This window comes from Monodelphis domestica, chromosome 1 (genome assembly GCF_027887165.1).
Source record: "Monodelphis domestica isolate mMonDom1 chromosome 1, mMonDom1.pri, whole genome shotgun sequence".
Taxonomy (NCBI): domain Eukaryota; kingdom Metazoa; phylum Chordata; class Mammalia; order Didelphimorphia; family Didelphidae; genus Monodelphis; species Monodelphis domestica.
In genome coordinates this window covers 390327756-390350417 of record NC_077227.1, presented here as the reverse complement: position 1 = coordinate 390350417, position 22662 = coordinate 390327756, and the positions used below count along the sequence as shown (strand labels likewise).

General features: G+C 47.1%; 1 protein-coding gene across 2 annotated transcripts in view; it reads left to right on the top strand.

Annotated features, from left to right (window-relative positions):
• Positions 1 to 352: 352 nt before the first annotated feature.
• RGS14 (regulator of G protein signaling 14) overlaps positions 353 to 22662 on the top strand; it is a 28863-nt gene continuing 6553 nt past the window's right edge. Inside the window, exons 1-12 of one of the 2 annotated variants that reach the window (XM_056811699.1) lie at positions 353 to 849; positions 15046 to 15067; positions 15364 to 15542; positions 15651 to 15743; positions 15896 to 16039; positions 16890 to 17036; positions 17488 to 17596; positions 18894 to 19006; positions 19256 to 19465; positions 20289 to 20365; positions 20741 to 20867; positions 21768 to 21849. In XM_056811699.1, coding sequence (XP_056667677.1) covers positions 805 to 849; positions 15046 to 15067; positions 15364 to 15542; positions 15651 to 15743; positions 15896 to 16039; positions 16890 to 17036; positions 17488 to 17596; positions 18894 to 19006; positions 19256 to 19465; positions 20289 to 20365; positions 20741 to 20867; positions 21768 to 21849 — 1348 coding nt within the window. In that variant the 5' untranslated portion in view covers positions 353 to 804. Of the gene's footprint in view, positions 850 to 15045; positions 15068 to 15363; positions 15543 to 15650; positions 15744 to 15895; positions 16040 to 16889; positions 17043 to 17487; positions 17597 to 18893; positions 19007 to 19255; positions 19466 to 20288; positions 20366 to 20740; positions 20868 to 21767; positions 21850 to 22662 lie in introns of both variants that reach the window. The other variant, XM_056811698.1, reaches the window with a different exon arrangement.

The window sequence follows — 22662 nt, the reverse complement described above, 5'->3', positions numbered from 1 at the left end:
CCACAAAGTATTCAAGAAACTCTGTGTGTCTGTCCCTGCCTGGCATGTGTATGCTTGTGTGTATGCATCCACATCCCCATCCATCCAGAGGGGCGCCTGAAGGCGGATGTGTGCATTTAGGAGATGGGGAAGGTCACTGGGTGTGGGAAGGGCAGGGAGTTATCCCTGCCGCTGGTAAGGATTGGTTTAGTAGAAGTTGCTAAATGTGTAAGTGTGTGGGAAGGGGGAGTGGGGCTTGACTGAGTGTGTGCCCATGAACACAGAAGGGGAATTGATCTGAGTATGAGTGTGTGTGTGTGTGTGTGTGTGTGTGTGTGTGTGTGTGTGTGTGAGAGAGAGAGAGAGAGAGAGAGAGAGAGAGAGAGAGAGAGAGAGAGAGAGGGAGGGAGAAAGAGGAAGAGAGGGAGAGAGAGAGAGAGAGAGAGAGAAAGAGAGAGAGAGGGACAGAAAGAGAGAGAGAGAGAGAGAGAGAGAGAGAGAGAGAGAGAGAGAGAGAGAGAGAGAGAGAGAGAGAGAGAGAGAGGAAGGGAGGGAGGGAGAGAGAGAGAGAGGGAGGGAGGGAAGGAGGGAGAGTGTGTAGGAAGAGGCATTCTCTTCAGAGCCTACTTCTTTCTGTGGTTTTCGTCTCCATAGATACACTTCCTGTGGCAAAGAAAAGAGGTAGTGAGCGCTGTGTTTCAGGATGTGAGGGATTCAGAACAGAGCCGCCCCGTGCCTGCCGTGCTCCCCCTTTTGGCTGTGCCAGCTACCCCTCTCGGGACCCATGGTCTCTGCCCTCCTCGACGGGGCCCTGTGACAGGAGGGATGCCAGGAAAAGCCAAGCACCTGGGCGTCCCCAACGGGCGCATGGTGAGTGACCACATGGCCTCTGGGGCCAGCAGCCTGTGGGAGGGAAGGTCTGAGACACACCCAGGGAGGGACTGGGTGCCTGGGACAAGAGGACCAAGCAGAGCCTCTTGGCCCAGGGATTTAGGAACAGCTAAAACCATGCTAGGCTTCTGTTTAGGGTTTGAGAAGCTAACAGGAGGCAGTGGCTGACAAGGAGGTTGGCATTCCTGCCCAGAGAGCCCAGAACAACTCCTTCTGTATTGGCTGGCACAATACTGTTTAGCCCAGGAACCATCAACCTTGACTGCCTGGGGATCTGGGGGAGACAGCCACCGCCCTTTTCTCCCTCCTTCTCATCAGTGGGCACCCTCTGGGTGGATGGGGGTGGGGGGGTACGGGGCTTTACCTTCTTCCCATCCCTTTTGTAGGAGTGCTCCTCAGCGTTATCATTGTAGGTCAGGACACCCTCCAGGATGCTTCCCTGTCCCCTGAGCACCCCTTAAAGTGTTACCTTGTTAACCTAACAACCCTTCTGTACCCTCACCTCAACTGCCACCCTTCCTAAATGCCTGAGATGCCATCTTGTTGGTCTGCTACCTGCTGTTCATTCCTCTCCTCCCCCTTTGTTATCAGGAGCTGCCTGCCTGGCTGCCATGCGCACCAGGAGTCCCAGTGCCCCCCACCCACTTCACCATAGCACCAGGGAAGGCACCACCTCTCTCTCCTCTCTCTGGGCTCCTAGAAGGAAGGCAAGGAAGGGCCCAGGAGAGATGAGAGGTCTGAGAACCCTAACAGCTCACTCTCCTGGACTAACTGCTTTCCTTCTCAGGAAAGTGGAGTACACAACACCTCTCGTGAGTCCAGTGTACTCCACTGAGTGACTTATGTCTCTGTCCTGCTCCCTTGAGCCTGCAGGGCTGGGCTGGGGTGGGATAAATTTATAAAAATGTGCTGTCTGCTTGGCATGGGATTGTGTAAAGTTTTGTATGTATATCCCCAGCACCAAGGCAGTCCCTCAAATGTAGGAGGAGCTTAAAACATCGCTTGTTAGACTGGATTTTATTGGATTGGATTAATGAACAATAGGTTTAGAGTCAAGAGATGGATTTAAATCTGCGTCTGCTACTTACTAGCTTTGTGACCTTGGACAAGTCGTCTAAATATCTCAGGGCCTTGTTTCTTCCTTTGTAGACTAGGAGAATTAGACCTAATGATCTAAGCACAGAGTTGGTTTCAGAGTTGAGTCCCTGCCCTGCTACTTGTTCCCTATGTGACCTTAAACTAGTCATGCCCCTCAGCTTTGTTGTCACTGTTTGGTTGTTTTTCAGTCGTGTCTGATTCTCTGTGATCTCTTTGGGGTTTTCTTGGCAAAAATACTGGAATAGTTTGCCATTTCCTTCTCCAGATCATTTTACAGATGGAGAAACTGAGGCAAACAGGGTCAAGTGATTTGCCCAGGGTCAGTCACACGGCTAGTAAATGTCAGATTTGATTACAAGCAGATGAATCTTTCTGACTCCAGGTCCAGCACTTGATCCACTGAGCCACCTAGCTGCAACTTATTCATCTGTAAAATGTGGGAATTTGGGAGAAGAGATGAATGATAACTGCGGGCATTTATATAGGAATTTGAGGTTTGCAAAACCCTTTACACAGGTTAACTCACCTGGTTTTTTTCAGGTGATCTCTAAACTTCCTTCTAGCTCTACTTGCCATGATTTTACAAATTCAGGGCTACCAAGACAGAAAAGAACCCTAGTTCTGGAGCCAGAGGGTCTGATTTCATCTGTGACCTCAGTCAAGTTATTTAGTTTCTCCAGGTCTCAATTTACCAAAAATGAGAGGGCTGGACTAGATGCATTCTTGGGTCCCTTCCAAGTCTATAACTACAATTCTTTAAGGACAGAATCTGAGGGATGGGTTGGTAGTTCATCAGGAGGAAAAGGAGGGGAGTATTTGTATAAGTCTAAGGCAGCCAAGCTAGAGGACCAGAGAGGAGGCAGAAGGGGGCTGCCTGGGGTGAGATAGAAGGTTGGTACAACTTCTTTTTCTATTCGTAGCTTCACCAGGAGGTGGGTCATAGACACAATGTCCCATTAGCAAGAACATTTCACCATGGCCAGGTGCCTATTCTTGCATGCTGCCTTCAGCTATCCTCTCTCTTCAATCTGGACTCATCTCGCTCCAGGTCTCAATTTCTCCATCTGCCAAATGGGACTAAAAAGAATCAGCAGGAACAGTCAGGACCTGGGAGAAGGTCTGCTCCAAAAGAGCCCTGAAGTGATTGGCTTGGGACTAGAACTGGCCTCCTCAGCCACTTTCTTAGCCTCTGTCCTTGTTAGCCCTTAGGGAAAGAAGGCATCTTCTCAGACCCAGACTTACTCAGTTGGGAGGAGAGCTGCTCAACTCCCATACCACCTTTCAACTTGATCCCATTGTTTGGTCCCTAACTCAGTCCTGACCAGAGATCCTATGTGGAATTATATAGGAGGAAGCAGCTGTGTGTCCCCCCCCCCTTCTAGCCTCTTAGAAAGAGAATAGCTTAGTGGGCCCTGTATTGACCCCATCTCCCTGGTTCCAAATCCTTTCTGAGGAGCGACAAGCTTAACTCTAACCTCTCATCCCTATCGACAAAGCTCCCTCTCTCCAAATTCTCTTTATGTGTCCCTTCTTCTTCTAGATTAGGTGTGGGGAAAACCCTTTGAGTTAGATGTTGTGGGATGGCTCCCTGAGTGACATGTTTTGGAGGCGGAGAGCGGGGAGGGAGAGATGGAATGTGACATGGAGAGTGCTAGGACTATAACCCCAATAGTTAACTTCATCCTTCCCCTGATTTCTAACCAAATTTGAAGTTCACTAATGAAGCCAACCCCTTTCCCCACTTCCCAAACAAGCATCCAATACTCAGAAGAAGAGAGAACACTCTGGGTTCAGAGAGATTTGTTCCTGCAGAATGTCAGCACCTGGTATAACAGTAGGGGATGGGAGCTGGCAGCTGGGGCAGTGCCTGGCACATCCAGGCAAACAGGATGAGCCAAGGACTCCTGTGACCCACCCTATGCTCAGGGGCTTAGGGAAAGAAGAGAGAAGGGTTGAAACTATCCTTGCCCTTGGGATGGATATATATGCATGGAAATATTCATAACCCAAAGGGAAACAGTTTATTACTAAAGACTTAGCCAAGATAAATATTAGAGCTAAAGAATGTCAGAGCTGGAAGAGAGGGGCCTTAGAACACTTAGTATCCAGGAGGGTGAGGGAGCAGTTCTTGAGGCTGGAGAGAGCTAGTTGTTAAATTTTCAGTGGGAGCCTAAATTTATACCTCCAAAATTGGCAAACCCCAAAATCCAGACTTGATTTATGGTTTCGGTTGTCTAGACTTAAGAAAGGGATAGAAACAATGATAATAATGAAAATTAAAAGGAGGCAACTAGGTAGCTCAGTGGATTACAGGTCCTGTGTTCAAATCTGGCCTCAGACGCTTCCCAGCTGTGTGACCCTGGGCAAGTCATTTAACCCCCATTGCCTTGCCCTTACTGCTCTTCTGCCTTAGAACTGATACATAGTGATTCTAAGACAGAAGGTAAGGATTTTAAATAAAATAATAATAATAAAATAGTGGAAATTAAACTTAAAAAATGTGTGCCCATCCCAGCCCCCACAATAGTTGTTAAATATTTACCAGAACACTCCACATGGCTTCCAGCCCCTTTATTTTATAGATGAAGAAAATGAGTCCCAAAGGGAGCAAGTGGTTTGCCCAAAGTCATACAGTACAGAAGAGGCATTGCCTTGGACTCCAACACTGCCTCTCCTAAGAAGTGTTATGTATGAGAGAGTGTGGTAGAGGCATGGTGAGAGAGAGGACTTGTAAGCCAAGATGCAAGAAAATAAGCTGGGGACCTGACCTGTCAATCAAGAAGAATGTTCCAAATGGAATGTTCCCAGGAGAGGCAGTTGGGGGTCTGGCCACAGAGAGGAGAAGCAGGATCTTGGACTTTTGATTCTGTCTCTGGTTTTGGGAGTTGAAGCTGACCAGGGGAGAAACTGGGACTTCTGATTCTGTCTCTGACTCTGGCTGTTGAGCTTGACTGAAGGGGAAGAAGCTGAAAACTGATCCCGATTAGCTTCTGTCCATGAGTGAAGAACCCTTGTAGGGCTGGCTTGACTTTGGGCTTTCTGATCAAGGGGAAATCTCTGCTCTCTCTGAGATTTGCCTGACCAAGAGTTGGAGGAAAGCCAGGCTGAAGGAGAGACTTTTCTTGGTGGCTTTGTGAAAAAGAAAGAAGATTTGAAACAGTTGTCCTCCATTCATCTCTCTGTCTCTCTGTCACAGTTTGGGACAAGACTGATTATTTCCATAATCCTCCTAAATTCTCCTTGTAGTTTAGGGAAACCCTTATCCATCTTACCTCAGTTTCCCATCCTATTGTTATCCCAATAAACCCCTTACCTGAGAAAGAAAACTAGAGTATTTTATAGTCCACTCAGGGGGGAGGGAGGAAGCCAAAAGGCTTCCAGAAGTGGGAGGTTAAGGGAGGGAGTGAGGGAGAAAGAGGGAGGAGGAGGTTAGGAAATAGATCGATCCATCAGCCATCAGTAGGGATCCATCGGCAAACCCCAGAGCATTCCCCTGTAGCAGTATCCTTGTGGCAGCATTCCCCTGTAACAGCATCTCTGTAGCAAGTGTCCCATACTTAGTAGCAGCATTGTCTAGTCACAAGCCAAAGCATTCAGTCATTGCAACAAGTAATCGTTTCCACAGATCATCTTTTCTATTTCAAGAGCAGGGGCCAGAAAATGAGCTTCCTCTGGGCCTGCCTCTTCCTTTTGTTCTTCCACTTCTGGATGACCCATAGGCAAGTCACTTAACCACTTTATGCCTGTTTTCTCATCTGTAATAGATGATTTCAAAGGTCCCTTCCAGCTCTAAATCTATGATCTCTGTTCCAGGCTCTCTCTGCTGCTCTCATACCCTCCTTCTGGCCTTGCCTGAGCCCTTGTCTCTGCCCCAGGCCCAGCCCCTGCCCCTAGGCCCTGTGTCTCCCACTCCTCCCAGCTTTCAGCTTCAGATGTGGAGGGGAAAGGATGCTAAGTCCTCTCCCCACTAGAATAAGGGTGGGATGAGGTTCTGGCCTTCAAGGCTCATCAGGGAGTCAACTGGGTCCTTAGTTTTAGGGGCCAGGCAATCAGGCCATTTGAGCAAACAGGAACTTCAATAGAAGGAAACTAATTTTCCACTAAAGAAAAGTTAGGTAATGGGTATTAAGCCTCCTCTAAGGTCCTTTAGTTTGGAGGGAGGATTAGAGAAGGAACTGGGGACCCAGAAGATATGAAGGTGGCCCTCAGAGAGGGGTAGGATGACTTCTTGACATGGGTGGGGCCCTCCTCTACTTCAGAGTATCCTCTTGTAAAGTGAGGAAGACCTCTTTTAATACTCTTTTAATACTTTTAATTCTCTCTCTGGGCAGCTGTGTGGCTTAGAAGATGGGAGGTCCTGGGTTCAAATCTGTCCTTAGATACTTCCTACCTATGTGACCCTGGACAAGTCACTTACCCTCAAAGAAAAGCTGTTACTGCTGTTTTGCCTTGGTATAGATTCTAAGACAGAAGGTAAGGGTTAAAAAAATTTTTTTTTCTCTCTAACGTAGTTACCCCTTCCTACATACATATACTTTGGAACTCCCTGCCTGGATTCTAGGTAGCCCTGGTTAACCCCTTTGAAGTCACAGTTTCTCAAAACCACCGTGTAGCCCCAGCTCAAAGGGAAGCTACCTTATCACAAGAAGTCTCTCTACCCCAAAACAACCCTGCCCAAATGGGCCCCACTTCCTTTCCTGTCCCCGCTGTGCCATACTTTATGCTTTGTATCGGTCACACAGTTCTCACAAGCTGTGTACATCTTGAGAATGCCTCACGCAGGGCCCATGCCCTCTGGGCATCTACATACTACACAAGGAGGGGATGCTGCCTAACATACCCTGCACCCGGACATGCATACTCCACATCTGTCTGCAAAGCACAGCCCCCACACAATGCACTAAACACCCTGTACACGAGGCACAACTCACCTGCACCTCAACCTCCATGACCGCTGCTCATCTGTGTACAATACAGCTCTCTCAAAAGTTGTACATGTTGGGGCAGCTGCGTGGCTCAGAGGATGGAGAGCCAGACCTAGAGACGGGAGGTCCTGGGTTCAAATATGGCCTCAGACCCTTCCTAGCTGTGTGACCTTGGACAAGTCACTTACCCCATTGCCTAGCCCTCACTACTCTTCTTTTTTCTGGGAACAAATGCACAGTAGTGATTCCAAGATGGAAGGTAAGGGTTTAAAAAAAAGAGTTGTTCATGTCACATACACTATCTCCCACCCCCACCCCAAGCTCCACTGTATTTTCTATTTGTCTTGTGTACATTGGTGCCAAGGCCAACCACGGCATCTTGGGCCATCCCAGTCCTGCCTTTCATCTTTTCACTAGACTTAGAAGAGAGAGTGAGGCTGATGACTTTGCCCAACTCTGCCTCACTACAATCCAATTCATAAGAAGTCAAGCTATCACCCGTGGTGTCATTGGTCCTCTTCAAAAACAAGGGATGAAAAATAACATGCATTAGAGCAGGTTGGCAGCACATGGGCAGAGCACCAGTCCTGTAGTCAGAGGGACCTTCCAAAGAACCACCTTTGTCCAGGGATGAACTCCAAACATTCCAGTCATTCTTGGTGACTTATTCTGCACCTGCCACCCATGAATTTTACTAAATATTTCTTGAACTTATCTCTTTTTTTTCTTACTGGTATTGGTATTGTATTGGTCTGGGGATAACAAGTTGCATGATTTTACTGCCAGGTAAAGCAGAGCAGACTTTTATTTCTCACTCAAGTTTCAGAGGGTAAGTGGGAGGAGTACAGGCAGGACACCCTAGTGACTTGGATTTGCTCTAAGCCAGTTGTAATCTTTCACCTTTGACATAGAGTCAGTGTGGTCTGGAAGAAAGATCTCTAGATTTGGAATCAGAGGACCGAGGTTTGTGTCCTTGTTCTGTCACCTAAATTTATTGGGCAACATGGCTCAGTGGATTGAGAGCCAGACCCAGAGATGGGAGGTCCTGGATTTAAATCTGGCCTCAGACACTTCCCAGCTGTGTGACCTTGGGCAAGTCACTTGAACCCCATTGCCTAGACTTTCCCACTCTTCTGCCTTGGAGCCTATACACAGTATTGATTCCAAGATGTAAGGTAAGGGTTTTAAAAAACAAAACAAAACATTGAGCAACTCATTTCTTCTCTCTGGGTCTCCTTTTCTTCACTGGTAAAATGACCATCACTTGACCCTGCCATCCTTTCCAGCTATTTTTCCTTGTGCCCTCTCTCTTTCACAGCCAAACTCCTTAAAAAAGCTGCTTCTAATATATTTCCAATTTCTCTCTCATCACTGACTTCTTGATCCTTTGCAATCTGTCTTCTAACCTCATTATTTAACTGAAAGTGTTTTCTCCAAAGTTATTTCTTGAGGTCTTAATCACCAAAATCCACTGACCCTTTCTCAATCTTCCTCTTTCTTGATCTTTGTAGTGTTTGAAATGGATGACCCTCATCTCCTGGACATACTCTCCTCTCTGGGTTTTTATGGCCTTACTCCCTCTTTCTTGGTTCTCTTCCTCCCTGTCTCTTAGACCCTGTGCACGATCATCAACAATGTACTGACCCCTAACTGTGGGTGTACCTCAAGGTTCTTTCCTGGTACTTCTTCCCTCTATACTTTCTCACAGAATCACCTCATAAGCACTCTTTAAAAGGCAGTTGGTGCAGTATATAGAACACTAGGCCTGAGTTCCAATCTGCCTCAGATATTTGCTAGCTGTGTGACCCTGGGCAAGTCACTCATCTCTCTTGGCCTCAGTTTCCTCAATTGTAAAATGGAAGTAAGTCATCCCACTGGACATCTCAAACTTAACATGTTCCAAATAGAACTTGTTATCTTTCCCTCCAAACCTATCCATCTTCTATACTTTCTTATTTCTATAGAATGCACCACTATCCTTATAGTCACCCAAGATTACAATCTTGGTGCAATCTTGGTGGAGGATTATCCTCCACCCTTCCCTTTCCTTTCTCCACATATCCAGTCATTTGCCAAGTCTTGTTGATTCAAACGTTTCAACATCTCTTCCAGCTCTCCTCCCCTCTCCACTCCATGGTCACTGCCGTAGGCCATGCCTTTATCACCTCTTATCTGCAATATTGAAATAGTTTCTAATTGGGCCTCCCTGGCTCAAGCTTTTTTACTTCTCCAATCCATCCTCCCCACAGCAGTCAAAATGACATTCCCCAAACATAGGTCTGACCACATTGCTCTCCTTGCTCAGTTACTTCCAGTGGCTTCCTGTTGCCTGTAATATCAAATGTAAACTTCCCTATTCTTCATTTAGAGACCTTCATTTACCACCTATCCATCCAGGTTTATTACACATTACTCTCTTTTACATGTTCTTATCTTTACCTTTTACTTAACAAATTCCATCTCCCTTCTTCTATGCCTTGGCTGTCCTGGCTGTCCCCCATTTTTCCCTCCTTTTTTCTTTTTTAAACCCTTACCTTCTGTCTTGGAATTTTTACAAGTATCATTTCCAAGGTGGAAGGTAAAAGCTAGGCAATGGAAGTTAAGTGACCTGCCCAGGTTCACACAGCTAGGAAGTATCTGAGGCCAGATTTGAACCCAGGTCCTCTCAACTCCAGAATTGGCTCTCTATCCACTGTGCTACTTACCTGGTCCCCAGAAGTATTTCCGAATCCCTCTTAATTCTAGTGTCTTCCCTGTGTTAATCATTTCCAATTTATCCAGTATATAGCTTATTTGTACATAGTTTTTTGCATGTCACCTCTCCCAGTAGAATGTGAGCTTTTTGAGAGAAGGGACTGTGTTTTGCTTTCCTTTGGGTTCCCAGTATTTAGCACAGTGCTCAGCATATAGTGGATGCGTCATAAAAACCATTGCCTAACTGCTTAAATGATGCTTATTAATCAATCTCTGCTTAAAATGCAGAGACTGGACAAGATGATCTTATGTTAGATTCTTGTCAACATTGACATTCTGGGATTCCTTCATGATTTTCTAGATCTTCTCTGACCCTCTCAGCATCCATCTTTCCAAAGTGAAGAGGCTTTATCTCTTCAGATCATCCTCAGACTACCCTGAATGTCAGTAGCATCTAAAACCAAACTTATTACTTAGGAAACAGTTTCCTAGAGATAGTCACAGACTCAGTGACAGGCTCACAGACACAGGCTCAGGGTGACAGTCCTGGCTTCAGGCCCTGGTATACAGAGACAGCCCCACAATCAAAGTTCTCCAGTGACCAGAACTCCCATCACTTAGGTGTGAGGCTGTGATTCCTTCAGAGTTCAGTCACTACTTCTTTTTCTAAGCACACCAGGGCTTTCCTTTGTGTTCCAACGATCAGTGACATTTACCTCTACCTAGATGCTAAAACTCCAAGGATGCTGAAAGGGTCACAGGGCCATAGAATTGAAACTGGAGGAGACACTGAACATCATCTATCCCAACTGGCTCACTTTATAAATGAGGAAATTGAAGCACAGAGATCAATTGGATTGTCTAAGATTCCATGGATAGTACATAACAGCTGAGATCGGAACCAGCCCCTCTGACTTTTTCCATTGCCTTAACCTCATAAGGTAGAATGATGCCAAGATTGAACTGACACTGGCAGTTTCCTGGGTCAGACAACCAGGGAGTCTATGAGCAGGGAGTTTCTGGATGTGGATGAGGTGGTAAAGAGTGGTGACAGCCTTTAATGCCAGTTAGAGTGCAATCAAGAGTCAGTGGGGCAACCTAGGGAGCCTCCCTATGTCATCTCCAAAGAATTGTCACCACCAGTCTGTCATCTGTGCCCCTGTGGTCCAAGGTTCTTGGGGAGCTTGCCTCAGATAGGAGAGAAGTGTCATTGTCTCCTCTTGAATATGGGGAAATGGAGGCTCAGCTGCCTATGGAAGTGAGGTGAGGGTGGGGGAGGAGAGTCCTGGGGCCACAAACCTTCCAACCTCAATGACTCCACCAATTCTTCCTTCCCCTTTCTCTTCATGCACATTTCTCCTCCCAGTGGGCAAGGCTGGAGTGAGGTCCCTTCAGCCCTTACTTCCCCTGCAACAGGAAGGCCATAGGAGGCAGCCCCTGAGCTTTAGGAGACATAGGGCCAGATATACTGTTGGGAAGGTATCTCTGGGGGAAGATGCCTTGGGAAGTTTTAAGTCAGTGAAATGCTGGACTTGATAATTCATTATGTTCTTTCTACCATCTTTATGCCCATACCTCCTTCTTACCAACCTGCTTTAGTATCTTCCACTTTCCTTATCTACACCTTATTCCAATTTTGGTCCAATTCAATTTGACAAACATTAATTACCTACCATGTAAATTCACTATAGGGAGTTCAAATCTGATCTCAAACACTTACCAACTTATCTGTATGATCCTGGGCAAGCCACTTAACCCTGCTTGCCTCAGTTTCCTCATGTATAAAATGAGCTTGGGAAGAGATGACAAACCACTCTAGCATCTTTGCCAAGAAAAGCCCAAAGGAGATCATGAGTCAAACATGACTGAAAGGACTGAACAACTCCCTCCTACCCACCTGCATTACTACCTTCCACTCTCCTTATCTCCACCTAATTCCAATTTTCATCCAATTCAATTTGACAAACATTAATTACCTGCTCTGTATATGTTGCTAGGATATCAGTACTCCCTATCCTTGTGTATATCCTCATTTCCAGCCTTTCCCAGCTCACCTTCATGATTAGCCCCATCCCTGTCCTTATCCCAGACCTTTGCCTACCCTCTCCTTCATCTCCATGCTCATTCTCATTCTCAACCTTCTCCATCCCTATACTTATCCCTAATCCATTTCCCCAAACATTCCCATCTTTGTACCCATCCCCAATCCCACCTATCCCTTTCTCTAATCTAGTCCCAGTCCTGTCAAGTCAGAAGTCTTTAAATTTCAGCTGTGAAGTGCATTGGGCTCAGCACTGTGCATGGGAGGAGGGATTATAAAAAAAAAGAGGGGGAAAGACTGTCATTGATCTCATAGAGCATTCAGTCCAGGAGAGGATGAGAAGAAGAGAGGCACATACAAAAATAACTGGCAATATTCGGTTGCATCTTTGTGCCCACTGAGAATTCCAGACAACATGTACTTTAGGCCTTGAGAGGAGGGAGAGAACACAACTTGGCTTGGCTAAGTAGCCTAGAAAGGCTTTGTGAAGAAGGCAGGCAGATCCTGTGCCTAGAAGATTTTGGATAGGGAGGAGGAAGGATATTCTGGGTCAGGAGAAGAGGACAGAGAAGTGAGTCATATAGTTTGGTTGGATTTGCATAATGGAATAGTGAGAGAAGGACCAAAGGGAGGTTGTAGGACTGATTATGGAGAGTCTTGAATGCCAATGCTGCTAAGTAAGACTTATTCTTTGGGCCTCAAGAAGTCAGTAAAGGATTTTGAACAGGGGTGTGACATTAATGTCACGCTTTAGAGTCGTGCTTTAGAAAGATAAGGCTGGCAGCATGCATATAGATTGGACAGGGGAGACTAGAAAGAGAAAACTCAGGAGGTTTGGGCAATTGGTCTTGGATGGCAGGAAGCCATGGGGGATCTAAACAACAATGGGCTTGAGAAACTGTTCAAAGGGAGAATCCTTAAGTCTTTGCTACTGAGTTTGGGGGGTTTAGAGGGAAAGGAAAGATCCCAAAGCTACTTTTAAGTTTTGACCCTGGGTGACTAAGAAGATGGTGGAGTCATGGACAGAAATTAGGAGATCAGGAATTGGGGAGAATGATGGAGGGGAAATATGCATAACAAATACTCAGCCTTGGAATCAGGAAGACTTGAGTTCAAATCTTACCCATGCCATTTCTTGTCTATATGATCTTGGACAAGATACTTAACTTCTCAGTGCCCCAAGCCAGCAAGGTGGTGCAATGATTAGAGTATCAGGCCAGGAGTCAGGAAGACCTGAGTTCAAATCCCAGCCTCAGATGCTTCTTAGCTGTGTGACCCTGGGTAAGCCACTGAACTTGTCTACCTCAGTTTCCTGAGGGTAAATGAGGGTAATAAGAGCATCTACCCCACTGAGTTATTGTGAGGATAAAATTAGATCAGATTTGTTAAGTATAGTATCTGGAATATAGTAGGTTCTATATGAATATTTATTTCCTTCCCTTTCCCCAAGCTACTACTTTCTAAGTCCATGCTTCCTACCAGATGCTAGTCTGCATTGGTAGAGGGAGGTTCCTCGTCTGGGTTTTCTATAACAATGTAATCACAGCCTGTGATTTAAAAAATAAATGAACAAAAAACCTGCCCCAAGATGCTTTAATGTTTACAAAGCACTTTCCTCCCAACTACCCTGGAAGACAAGTGCTTCCTACCATATCCTCCTAAATATAATTTAATATTAATATTGATAATTAATACATATAATTATTACCATTTGACAAAGTAAACCGAGGCTCAGAAGGTTATTTGAGGAGCAGCTAGGTGGCTCTGTGGATGGAACCAGGCCTGAAGTTGGGAGATCCTGGGTTCAAATCTGGATTCAAACACTTCATAGTTGTGTGACCATGGGCAAGTCATTTAACCCCAATTGCCTAGCCCTCTTCTGCCCTGGAACTGATATGAGCAATGCTAATTTGGTCTTGTCCAAAGAATTGATTGACACTAATTTCATGGCAAGGAAACAAGCTTTATTATAAGAGAATATAGTAATAGTATGCCGTTGACATAACCTTCTGAGCCTCAGTTTTCTCCTTTGCTAAATGGTAATAAAAATACTCTTAAATAATATTTAGGGGATATGGCATTTGTCTCCCAGAGTAGTTATAAGGAAAGTACTTTGTAAACATTAAAGCAATTTGGGGCAGCTAAATGGTTTAGTGGACAGAGCCAGTCCTGGAGTTGGAAGATCCTGAGTTCAAATCAGCTCTCAGAAACTTCTTGGCTGGGTGACTCTGGGCAAGTCACTTAACCCTAATTACCTAGAATTAATTCTAAGACAGAGGGTAAGAGTTTAAAAAAAGAAGAAAAAGGTTATGTGGCTTGCTTAGAGTCATAAGGCTTTAGTAAGGGTCAGAGTTGAGATTTAAAGGCTGGTTCTTTGATTCCAATCAAGTCCTCTTTTGTCCACACCAATATGGTTATAGACATGCTAGGCTGGATGCGCTGGGGGTGGAGGACATCCATTCTGGTGTAGAGGTCTAGCTGGAAGTTGGAATTTTGGGATTGGAGGTCAGTAGAAGAGTTGGAGCTAGGGCAAAAGATCTGCATTTGGAGGTAACAATTGATGTCCAAAAGTCAGAGGAAAGGAGAGAGGGCAGAAAGTCTGAGGAGGACCCACACTTAGAGCTCAAGAAGAATGGAAGCCAGTGAATGAGAAACTAGAATGGGTAGAGAAATAGGAGAAGAGTCAAAATAGTTGTAATGCAGGGGCTCCCAAACTTTTGGCGGAAAGGAGCTACTTCTGTTAAACCAAAGTTTTGAGTCTTGTGAGCAGAGTAGGGACGGAAGAGGTTAATGGGAGACAACAATAGTCAGATTTGGGATTAAGAGAGGGCCAGATCAAGAGACAATTGCTATTGGATTTGGGGCCTTTCTAATAGGATATGGCTGAGAGAAGTCACTATGGATGGGGAAGCTATGCTGATATCCATCTAGTTTGGCTCCCATTCAAGAATTTGGACACTCTGGGCAGCTGGATGGCTCAGTGGCCAGGAGGTCAGGCTAAGAGATGAGAAGTCCTTGGGTCCTGGGCAAGTCACTTAACCCCAATTGCCCAACTCTTACCACTCTTCTGCCTTGAAACTGATACTTTGTACCAATTCTAAGACAGAAGATAAAGGTTAGAAAAAAAAGATTTGGGGGACTCCCAGAACTTAAATGTGGCCAAAGACAGGAGTGAATTCCATGCATGGGATAAATATCAATGCCAGATATTACTTACAGGACAAGGAAGTCAAGCAAGTTCCATATTAATTTCTGTCTCTCCCCATTCCGTCCCCTTCTTCTATCACTGACCAGGCACTCAGGGGTTTTGTACCTTGGGTACACTGTCTAACCTGAGGTTCGGGAAGTAGGAGCATGACCTACCCATCTCCTCCAGCTTGGGCCCTTCTCTAGCCTCTTCCCTCTTCTCTCTTGCAGGTCCTGGCTGTCTCTGATGGAGGTGAGTGAGGGAAAGGGACCTAGCCTGGATCCTGGTTAAAGGATTAAGAGGAAGGTCTCAGATTCCATGTTTGGGTTAGGGAGGAAAGAAGAGCCTACCTTGTGTATGTCTCTCCTCCAGGAACACTGAGGATGTGTGTGTATAGAATTAGGGGCATGGTTGAGGGGGAAATTAAAGGTCTGACAGGGGGTGGGGAATCATAAATGTTTATTGAATGAATGAATACATATATGATGAGGGGGGCTTCCTGGCCTAATGGATCCTTTCTCTTCTCCCTTTTCCTCACTTCCCCCCAGAGCTGAGCAGTGTGGTAGGGCCAGAGGGAGCTGGGGAGGGCCGGGGAAGCACCCTCAGTGTCCACAGCCTGCCCAGTGGCCCCAGCAGTCCCTTCACCCCAGAGGAGCAGCCTGTAGCCAGCTGGGCACTATCTTTTGAGAGGCTGCTTCAGGATCCACTGGGTCTTGCCTACTTCACGGTGAGTGTGGGAGCTGGGACAAGTATAGAGGGGTTTTGGCAATGCTGGCTGATTCTCTATCCCTGTTTACCTCTCTGTTCCTTTGCCTTGGACTGTCTATGTTCCTAGGAGTTCTTGAAGAAGGAATTCAGTGCAGAAAATCTGTCTTTCTGGAAAGCTTGTGAGCAATTCCAGCAGATCCCTGCCAGTGATACACAACAGGTTGGAAGATGGGGGGCCTGGTGGGATAGGAATGATGAACATGGAGGAAGAGGGGCAGAGTGAAGGATGGGGGTGGGGGGAGGATGGAGATGCAGGGCTGAGAGGTTGCTCCTGGTAACAACTCTGACACCTCCACTCTTCCCCCTCTCCAGTTGGCTCGGGAAGCTCGATGCATCTATGAGGAGTTCTTGTCTAGTCAGGCTCTGAGCCCTGTAAATATTGATCGGCAGGCCTGGCTTGGGGAGGAGGTGCTGGCCACCCCCAACCCTGACATGTTCCGGGTCCAGCAGCTACAGGTATGGGCCTAAGGAGAGATCTGGATTTGGGGAAGGCTGATTCGGGTTGTCTCCCCTTCCCCCTCTTCCTCGGCCCTTCCTCTTTTCTCTCCATCTTCCCTCATCTCCTTTTCCTTAATCAGCTTTATGATCCTGAGCAAGAAAGCTCTCTTTTGGGGGATCTTTGTTTACCTTTTTGTAACATGAAGGGTTGGACTTTCAGAGCAGGGGCTCTTTTTTTTTTTTAAACCTTACCTTCTATCTTAGAACTGATGCCAAGTTTTGGTTCCAAAACAGAAGAGAGGTAAGGACTATGAAACTGGGGTTAAATGACTTGCCCAGGATCACACAGCTCAGAAGGGTCTGAGGTCAAACTTGAACCCAGGTCTTCCCGACTCCAGGTCTGGTACTCTCTCCATTGGGCTACCTAGCCTCCCCAAGTTCTTAACTTTTTCTGTGCCATGGTGAAACCTATGGATCTCTTAGAATAATGTTTTTAAATAATTAAAGGAAATGCCCAATTTCATTTAGAGGTCAATGAAAATAAAGTTGTAATTTTTTTCTCATCCAATTTCATTGACCTCTGGAAATCTATTCATAGACTTTGTAGGGGTTCGTAAACCCCAGATTAAGAACCCCTGGACAAGATGATCTCAGAGTTAGGCACCATCAATGGAATCTGGCCCTTCCTCAAGAGTCCTACAGCTCCCTTGGTCTCTTGGGGGCCTGTGGACTCCCGGGGTTGAGAATCCCTGTACTAGAGTACTAGAGGATCTCTGAGTGCCTTCTGGCTTTGGATCCTGTGCTCCTATCCTCCCCCTCATCCCCACCCTTCTTACTGTTCTCTTTGTTCTTGCCTTCCTCCCCTTAGATCTTCAACCTCATGAAGTTTGACAGCTATGCCCGCTTTGTCAAGTCCCCCATGTACCGGGAGTGTCTCCTGGCAGAAGCAGAAGGGAGGCCCCTTTGTGAACCAGGCACCTCGGACCCTGGCAGCCCTAATACCACATCCCGGAAGGTGCCTGTAAGGGGAGGGAAGGTCTGGGTGGTGGGAATGAATCCCCATTGCCATCCAAGTATACCTAGAGCCCTGACTCTCTGTCTGTCTGTCTCTACGTCTCTCTCTCTCTCTCTCTCTCTCTCTCTCTCTCTCTCTCTCTCTCTCTCTCTCTCTCTCTCTCTCTCTCTCTCTCTCTCTCTCTCTCTCTCTCTCTCTCTCTCTCTCTCTCTCTCTCTCTCTCTTTCGGTCTATCTGTCTCTCCAGGTACTTATTTCCCATTTCCTTCCCTAAGGCACTAAAGTTTCCCAATCTGCCAACCTCAGTTCAGAGAATTAGGGTGGGCCAGTGATTAAAATGAGGACTGGACCCTGCCTAGTCTCCCCAATCCTTTGGGCAGGAGTTGGGGAGTTGGGGATGGGTCAGAGGGGAAAGGGTTCTAAATTCTGGGGCTCTCTTGACTCTCCCTCAGAAGCCGAAGCTGAAGCCTGGGAAGTCGCTGCCATTGGGAGTGGAGGAGCTGGGCCAGCTGCCAAACACTGAGGCTCTGGGCCGGGGACCCAGGAAGTCCTTCCGAAGGGGTGAGCAAAGGAATACCTGGGTGGGTGGGACAATGCAGGGTGGGGACAGGAGGGTGGTGATGTGATTTTAAAAGCCTCTTCTGGGGGCAGCTGGGTAGCTCAGTGGATTGAGAGCCAGGCCTAGAGATGGGAGGTCCTGGGTTCAAATTTGGCCTCAGACACTTCCTAGCTGGGTGACCCTAGGCAAGTCACTTGACCCCCATTGCCTAGCCCTCACCACTCTTCTGCCTTAGAGCCAATACACAGTATTGACTCCAAGATGGAAGGTAAGGGTTTTTAAAAAAATAAAATAAAAAAATAAAGGTCTTTTCTAGCTCCAACATTATTTCTACATAGAAGACCTGTGCTAGACTTGGAGCCAGGAAGACATAAGGGTTCAAATTCATCCTCAGGCATTTCCTAGCTCTGTGACCCTAATCCAGTCACGTAATCTCTATTGCTTCAGTTTCCTCATCTGTGAAATGGGTATAATAATAGCACCCAGGGTTGTTGTGAGGATCAAATGAGCTAATATTTGCACAGCGCTTTGGAACCTTAGGGTACTTTAGAAATGCTAGCTACTGCAATTTCTACTTCCTCCACAGACAGATCTTTGCCTTGCTGTGATGGTTCTGGGAATTGCTATTATCCATCTGTGATCCTAGCCAAAGTGGTCCTCAGAGGACAAACACAGGCCTGTTCCCAGCTGGCTCTCAAAGCAGTGTAGGACCTGCCAGAACCCTGGGCCATCTTCATCCTCTGCTGCATCATCATAGGGCCATAGTCCAGGCTGCTAGCTAAATTCCACACCCAGTAGTCATGGGGATGAGTGAGCCTATCCACTGGAGACAATTCCCTCCGAAGATACAGCTAGCAGCCCCTCCATTATTGTCCATCCTGCAGTACTCTTGTCCCAGTTCTCCCACAAATTCAGCTTAGAGTGACCACCCAATATTCTGGAGAAGTCAAGGAAAGTCTCCAGCTGGCTAGAATCCAGGTGTTAAATAGCCTCTCAGAGTACTAACAGACCTCCCATTGGCTCTTCCATTCTCTCAAAGTCACTTCTGTAGGATTCCAAGGTTTGGTTCTGACACAGAAATGTTTTTGTGTATGAATATATGCTTGTGTGTGTGTGTGTGTGTGTGTGTGTGTGTGTGTGTGTGTGGTGAGTAATCCTGATCTGTCTCAGCATCTTGGCCTCCCCCTCTGAGCAGAACTGGAAAGGCAGCTATAGGAAGTTGTTCCTTGTGAGGAGGCAGCCTGGGAAGGGGTCTTGGGCGTGAGTGAGGTGAGAGTACCACATCTCTCTTCCCTTCAGAGCTAGGTGCCACCAATGGGAACCCAGCCCTTCGCCGAGAGTCCCAGGGCTCCCTCAACTCTTCTGCCAGCCTTGACCTTGGTTTCCTTGCGTTTGTCAGCAGCAAATCGGAGGTGAGGGTCTCTCTCTTCTTCCCACTCCCCTCCACTGCCTAGGGCCTGCAGCTTTCACCTCCAGACTCCCTGCCCTGGCCCTAGTCACTCATAAGCCCCTCCCTTTCCCCAGTGATTTCTCCTCTCCCTTCCCCTAGGTAAACAGACCTTCTCCTCACTCTATGGTATATTCCCATCCTCTTTCCCCACACTCACGCTGTATCTATGTACATGTACATGTGCATGGGTATGCATTCATCATCTACTCAGTCTCAGAGTCACCGAAAGAGCCTGGGGGGCACCGAGGGTGAAGGTGAGAATCGGGTTGGACGTTACTGCTGCGTGTATCTGCCAGATGGCACGGCATCCTTGGCACTGGTCCGCCCTGGCTTAACCATCCGCTCTATGCTGGCTAGCATCTGTGAGAAACGAGGCCTGTCCCTGCCTGATATCAAAGTGTACCTGGTGGGCAATGAACAGGTAAGAACTGAACCCTAAATATCAACCGAGCACTTACCCCCAAGCCCACCAAGACTGACTTTCCCCCTGATTCTCTCTCCTTGCCCCGGATCCTGTCTGTGGGACAGATCAAGGAGCCCCCGCCTGAAAGTCAGCCTGCTCAGTCCCAGATCTGCCTCTGGGCACATTCCTTTTTCTCCTGGGCCTCAGTTTGCTCATTTACAAATGGAAGGACTGGGCAAAATGATGTCTAAGAGGGTCTTCCAGCTCCACCGTGCTATGATCCTAGGAGTTAATAACTGGCAGAGTTGGGATGCAGGCTGAGTTCCTCTGTTTCTAAAAGCACACCTCCATGCCCTGCCTACTAGGAGTTTATCATCTATCGTAGGTCACCAGCAGGGCAATGACTGTACCAGGCCAATTAGGCTGAATGCCACGTGGGTGGGGGGAAGATGGATGGGGGCATCAGGTGGGCCTGGATGAAGGAAGAGCTAGGAGGAGAAGGGTTTGTGGGAGACACAGACTTGAAGGATCCCCAAGACTTCAGTGGAAATAAGGCTAACCTTGGTTCCTGTCTCTCACTCCACTCCAACCCTTGTTCCTAATATTAATCCCTTCCCAACTCATCTCGGGGCTCAGAGCCCCTAGATTGTCACTCCTGGAAGGCATCAGAAGGCACACACGATCAGACCCTGACATCAGGATTTTATGTTTTCCTGAGCCTTTTGGTCTTTAGCAGTTATTCTTGTAATTTGGGGGGTTTGGGGGGTGGAGGAGGGTTCTTCTTTGGGTTCCCCCAGGCCGGGGTAGGAGGTCTTCAGAGCCCCTGGGTCTGTGTCCACAGAAGGCCTTGGTCCTAGATCAGGACTGCATGGTGTTGGCTGACCAGGAGGTGAAGCTGGAGAACAGGATCAACTTTGAGTGAGTGCCTTTCCCTTTTTCCATGCAAGTGAAGCCCAAGAACTTCTGTCTCTTTCCCTTGTCCTCCCAGGCAAGACCAACTCTGGAGATAATAGATCTTTGGGGTTTGTTATATATGTGGATGGGGGTAGGAGGAGAAAGGGAGGAGAGAGGGAGAGGAAGAGATGGAGAGGCAGAGACAGAGAGACCCTTTCCCATCCTCCAAAGAACAGAATACCTACACCTGAATTCAAGGCCTGGTTCTGCTCTTGACTTGCTGCATGGCCTGGAACAAGTCACCTACCCTTCCTGGGTCTGTTTCCTCCTTTGTCAAAGGAGGACTTGGGGAGAGAAGGCCTCTGAGATCCCCTCCAGCTGTGACATTCTGTGCTCTAGGCTGGAGATCACCGCACTGGGCAAAGTGGTGAGGATCACAAGCAAATCATCCAAGCGCCTGAGAGAAGCCCTGCTACCCATCCTGGGCAAACACGGCCTGAGCCTGCAGCAGATATCAGTACATCTGGTGAGGCTATTCCCCACCCTGGACAGTCCACACTTTGAACACACACACACTCACACACACACACCTGTGTTTGCATTGGCTCAGCCCTCACACAAAGCATTGCACCTGCCCTTCCCAAATGCCCCTGAAGCAGGAGGGATGAGTAAGGACCGACCAGGGCTTGGGGGGGGGGGTGCTAGGGGCAGGGACAGTCTGAGAGAGAGGAGGTAGGTGGGATACTAACTACAGAAGGAAATCTGGAGAGAAGAGTAAGGAGCTTCAATTCAATTAAATAGGCATTTATGTATTTATTTATTTAGTGCCTCCTCTGTGCCTGGCACTAGGAATAAAGAGACAAAAAAAGCCCAAACCAGACCCTATATTATTATAAAGGGAGTGGGGCACGCACCTTGGTGCTGAGTTTCATGAAGACCAAAGGTACATAAAGTGAATGCGAAGCAGACAGGCAGTATGATATCCCCAGATGACCTGTATGCACGCCCCAGCTCTGACACATTAGCTGTGTAACCCTGGACAAATCACTTAGATTCTCAGGAAACTTTTAGACTATAAATGGCAAAAAATAATAATAATTTCAGATCTGTACTGGCAGAAGGAATTCCCTCTAGTGATTAGGGTAGGGAGAGGGGAACGAGCATTTATTAAGCACCCACTATGTGCCAGGCACTGTGCTAAGCGCTTTATAGACATTATCTCATTTGATCCTCACAACAACCCCTGTAAGGTTGGTGATTAAATCACAGGTCTGGATCCAAAAAAGCAATTTCTGGCAAGGGTTGGGGTGGGGAGAATACAACACCCATGGGGATTCAGGAAGACCCCCTGCAGCAGGTGGCACTTGAGCTGAGCCCCAAGGGGAGCTGTGATCTCTCCCAACCCCCTGACCCTGTGCCCCTCCAGTCAGGTGAGAAGCGGACCCTAGATCTGGAGAAGCTTGTGAGCTCTGTATCCGCCCAGAGACTCGTCTTGGACACTCTTCCAGGTACAGGGGCCCACAGGCTCTGCGCCACCAAGGTTCTGCTACTTAGATAATCTGTCTAAGCCCTGTGCTGGTTACAGAGGGAATACCGAAGAAATGGGAGACACCAGAGGGGCGTTAATAGAACTCAATTGAAACCTATTCTATTCAACAGCAACAAAAAATCACATTATTAACACATCATTTGAGGCCTTGTTACAGTGCCAGTCATATAGAATCAGTGCCAAGTATGGAATACTGAAGGAAAAAAATGTCTTCCCCAAGAGAGGCAGATTGGAATAATGGGAAGAACACTAGACTTGGAGTTAGGTTTAAGCTTTGGCTTTGACATTTAATCACTATATAATGAATGGTCAACAAGCCACACTTCATCTTACATCTAACTCGGCCTGTTTCCTTATCTGTAAAATGAGAAGCTTGGACTAGGTAACCATTAAGTTCTTTCCAACACTAAAACTCTGATATCCCTGTGAGCTAAAGTAGTTGAGGAAGGTCACATGGAAGAGGCAGGCTTTGAAGGATGGGAGGAAGATGTTGAGGTTGGGGAGGAAGGGCATGCTAACCAGGGGGAAAGACTACAAGTGTAGATTAGGACTAGATGAGGAGGGCTTTGAATGCCAGGTTACAAAGCTGGACTTTATAGAAAATAATAGGGAAAAAATTTTAACCCTTACCTTCCCATCTTAGAATCAATTCTGTGTATTGGTTCCAAGGCAGAAGAGTGGTAAGGGCTAGGCAATGGGGGTTAAGTGATTTGCCCAGGATCACACAGCTGGGAAGTATCTGAGGTCAAATTTGAACCCAGGACATCCTGTC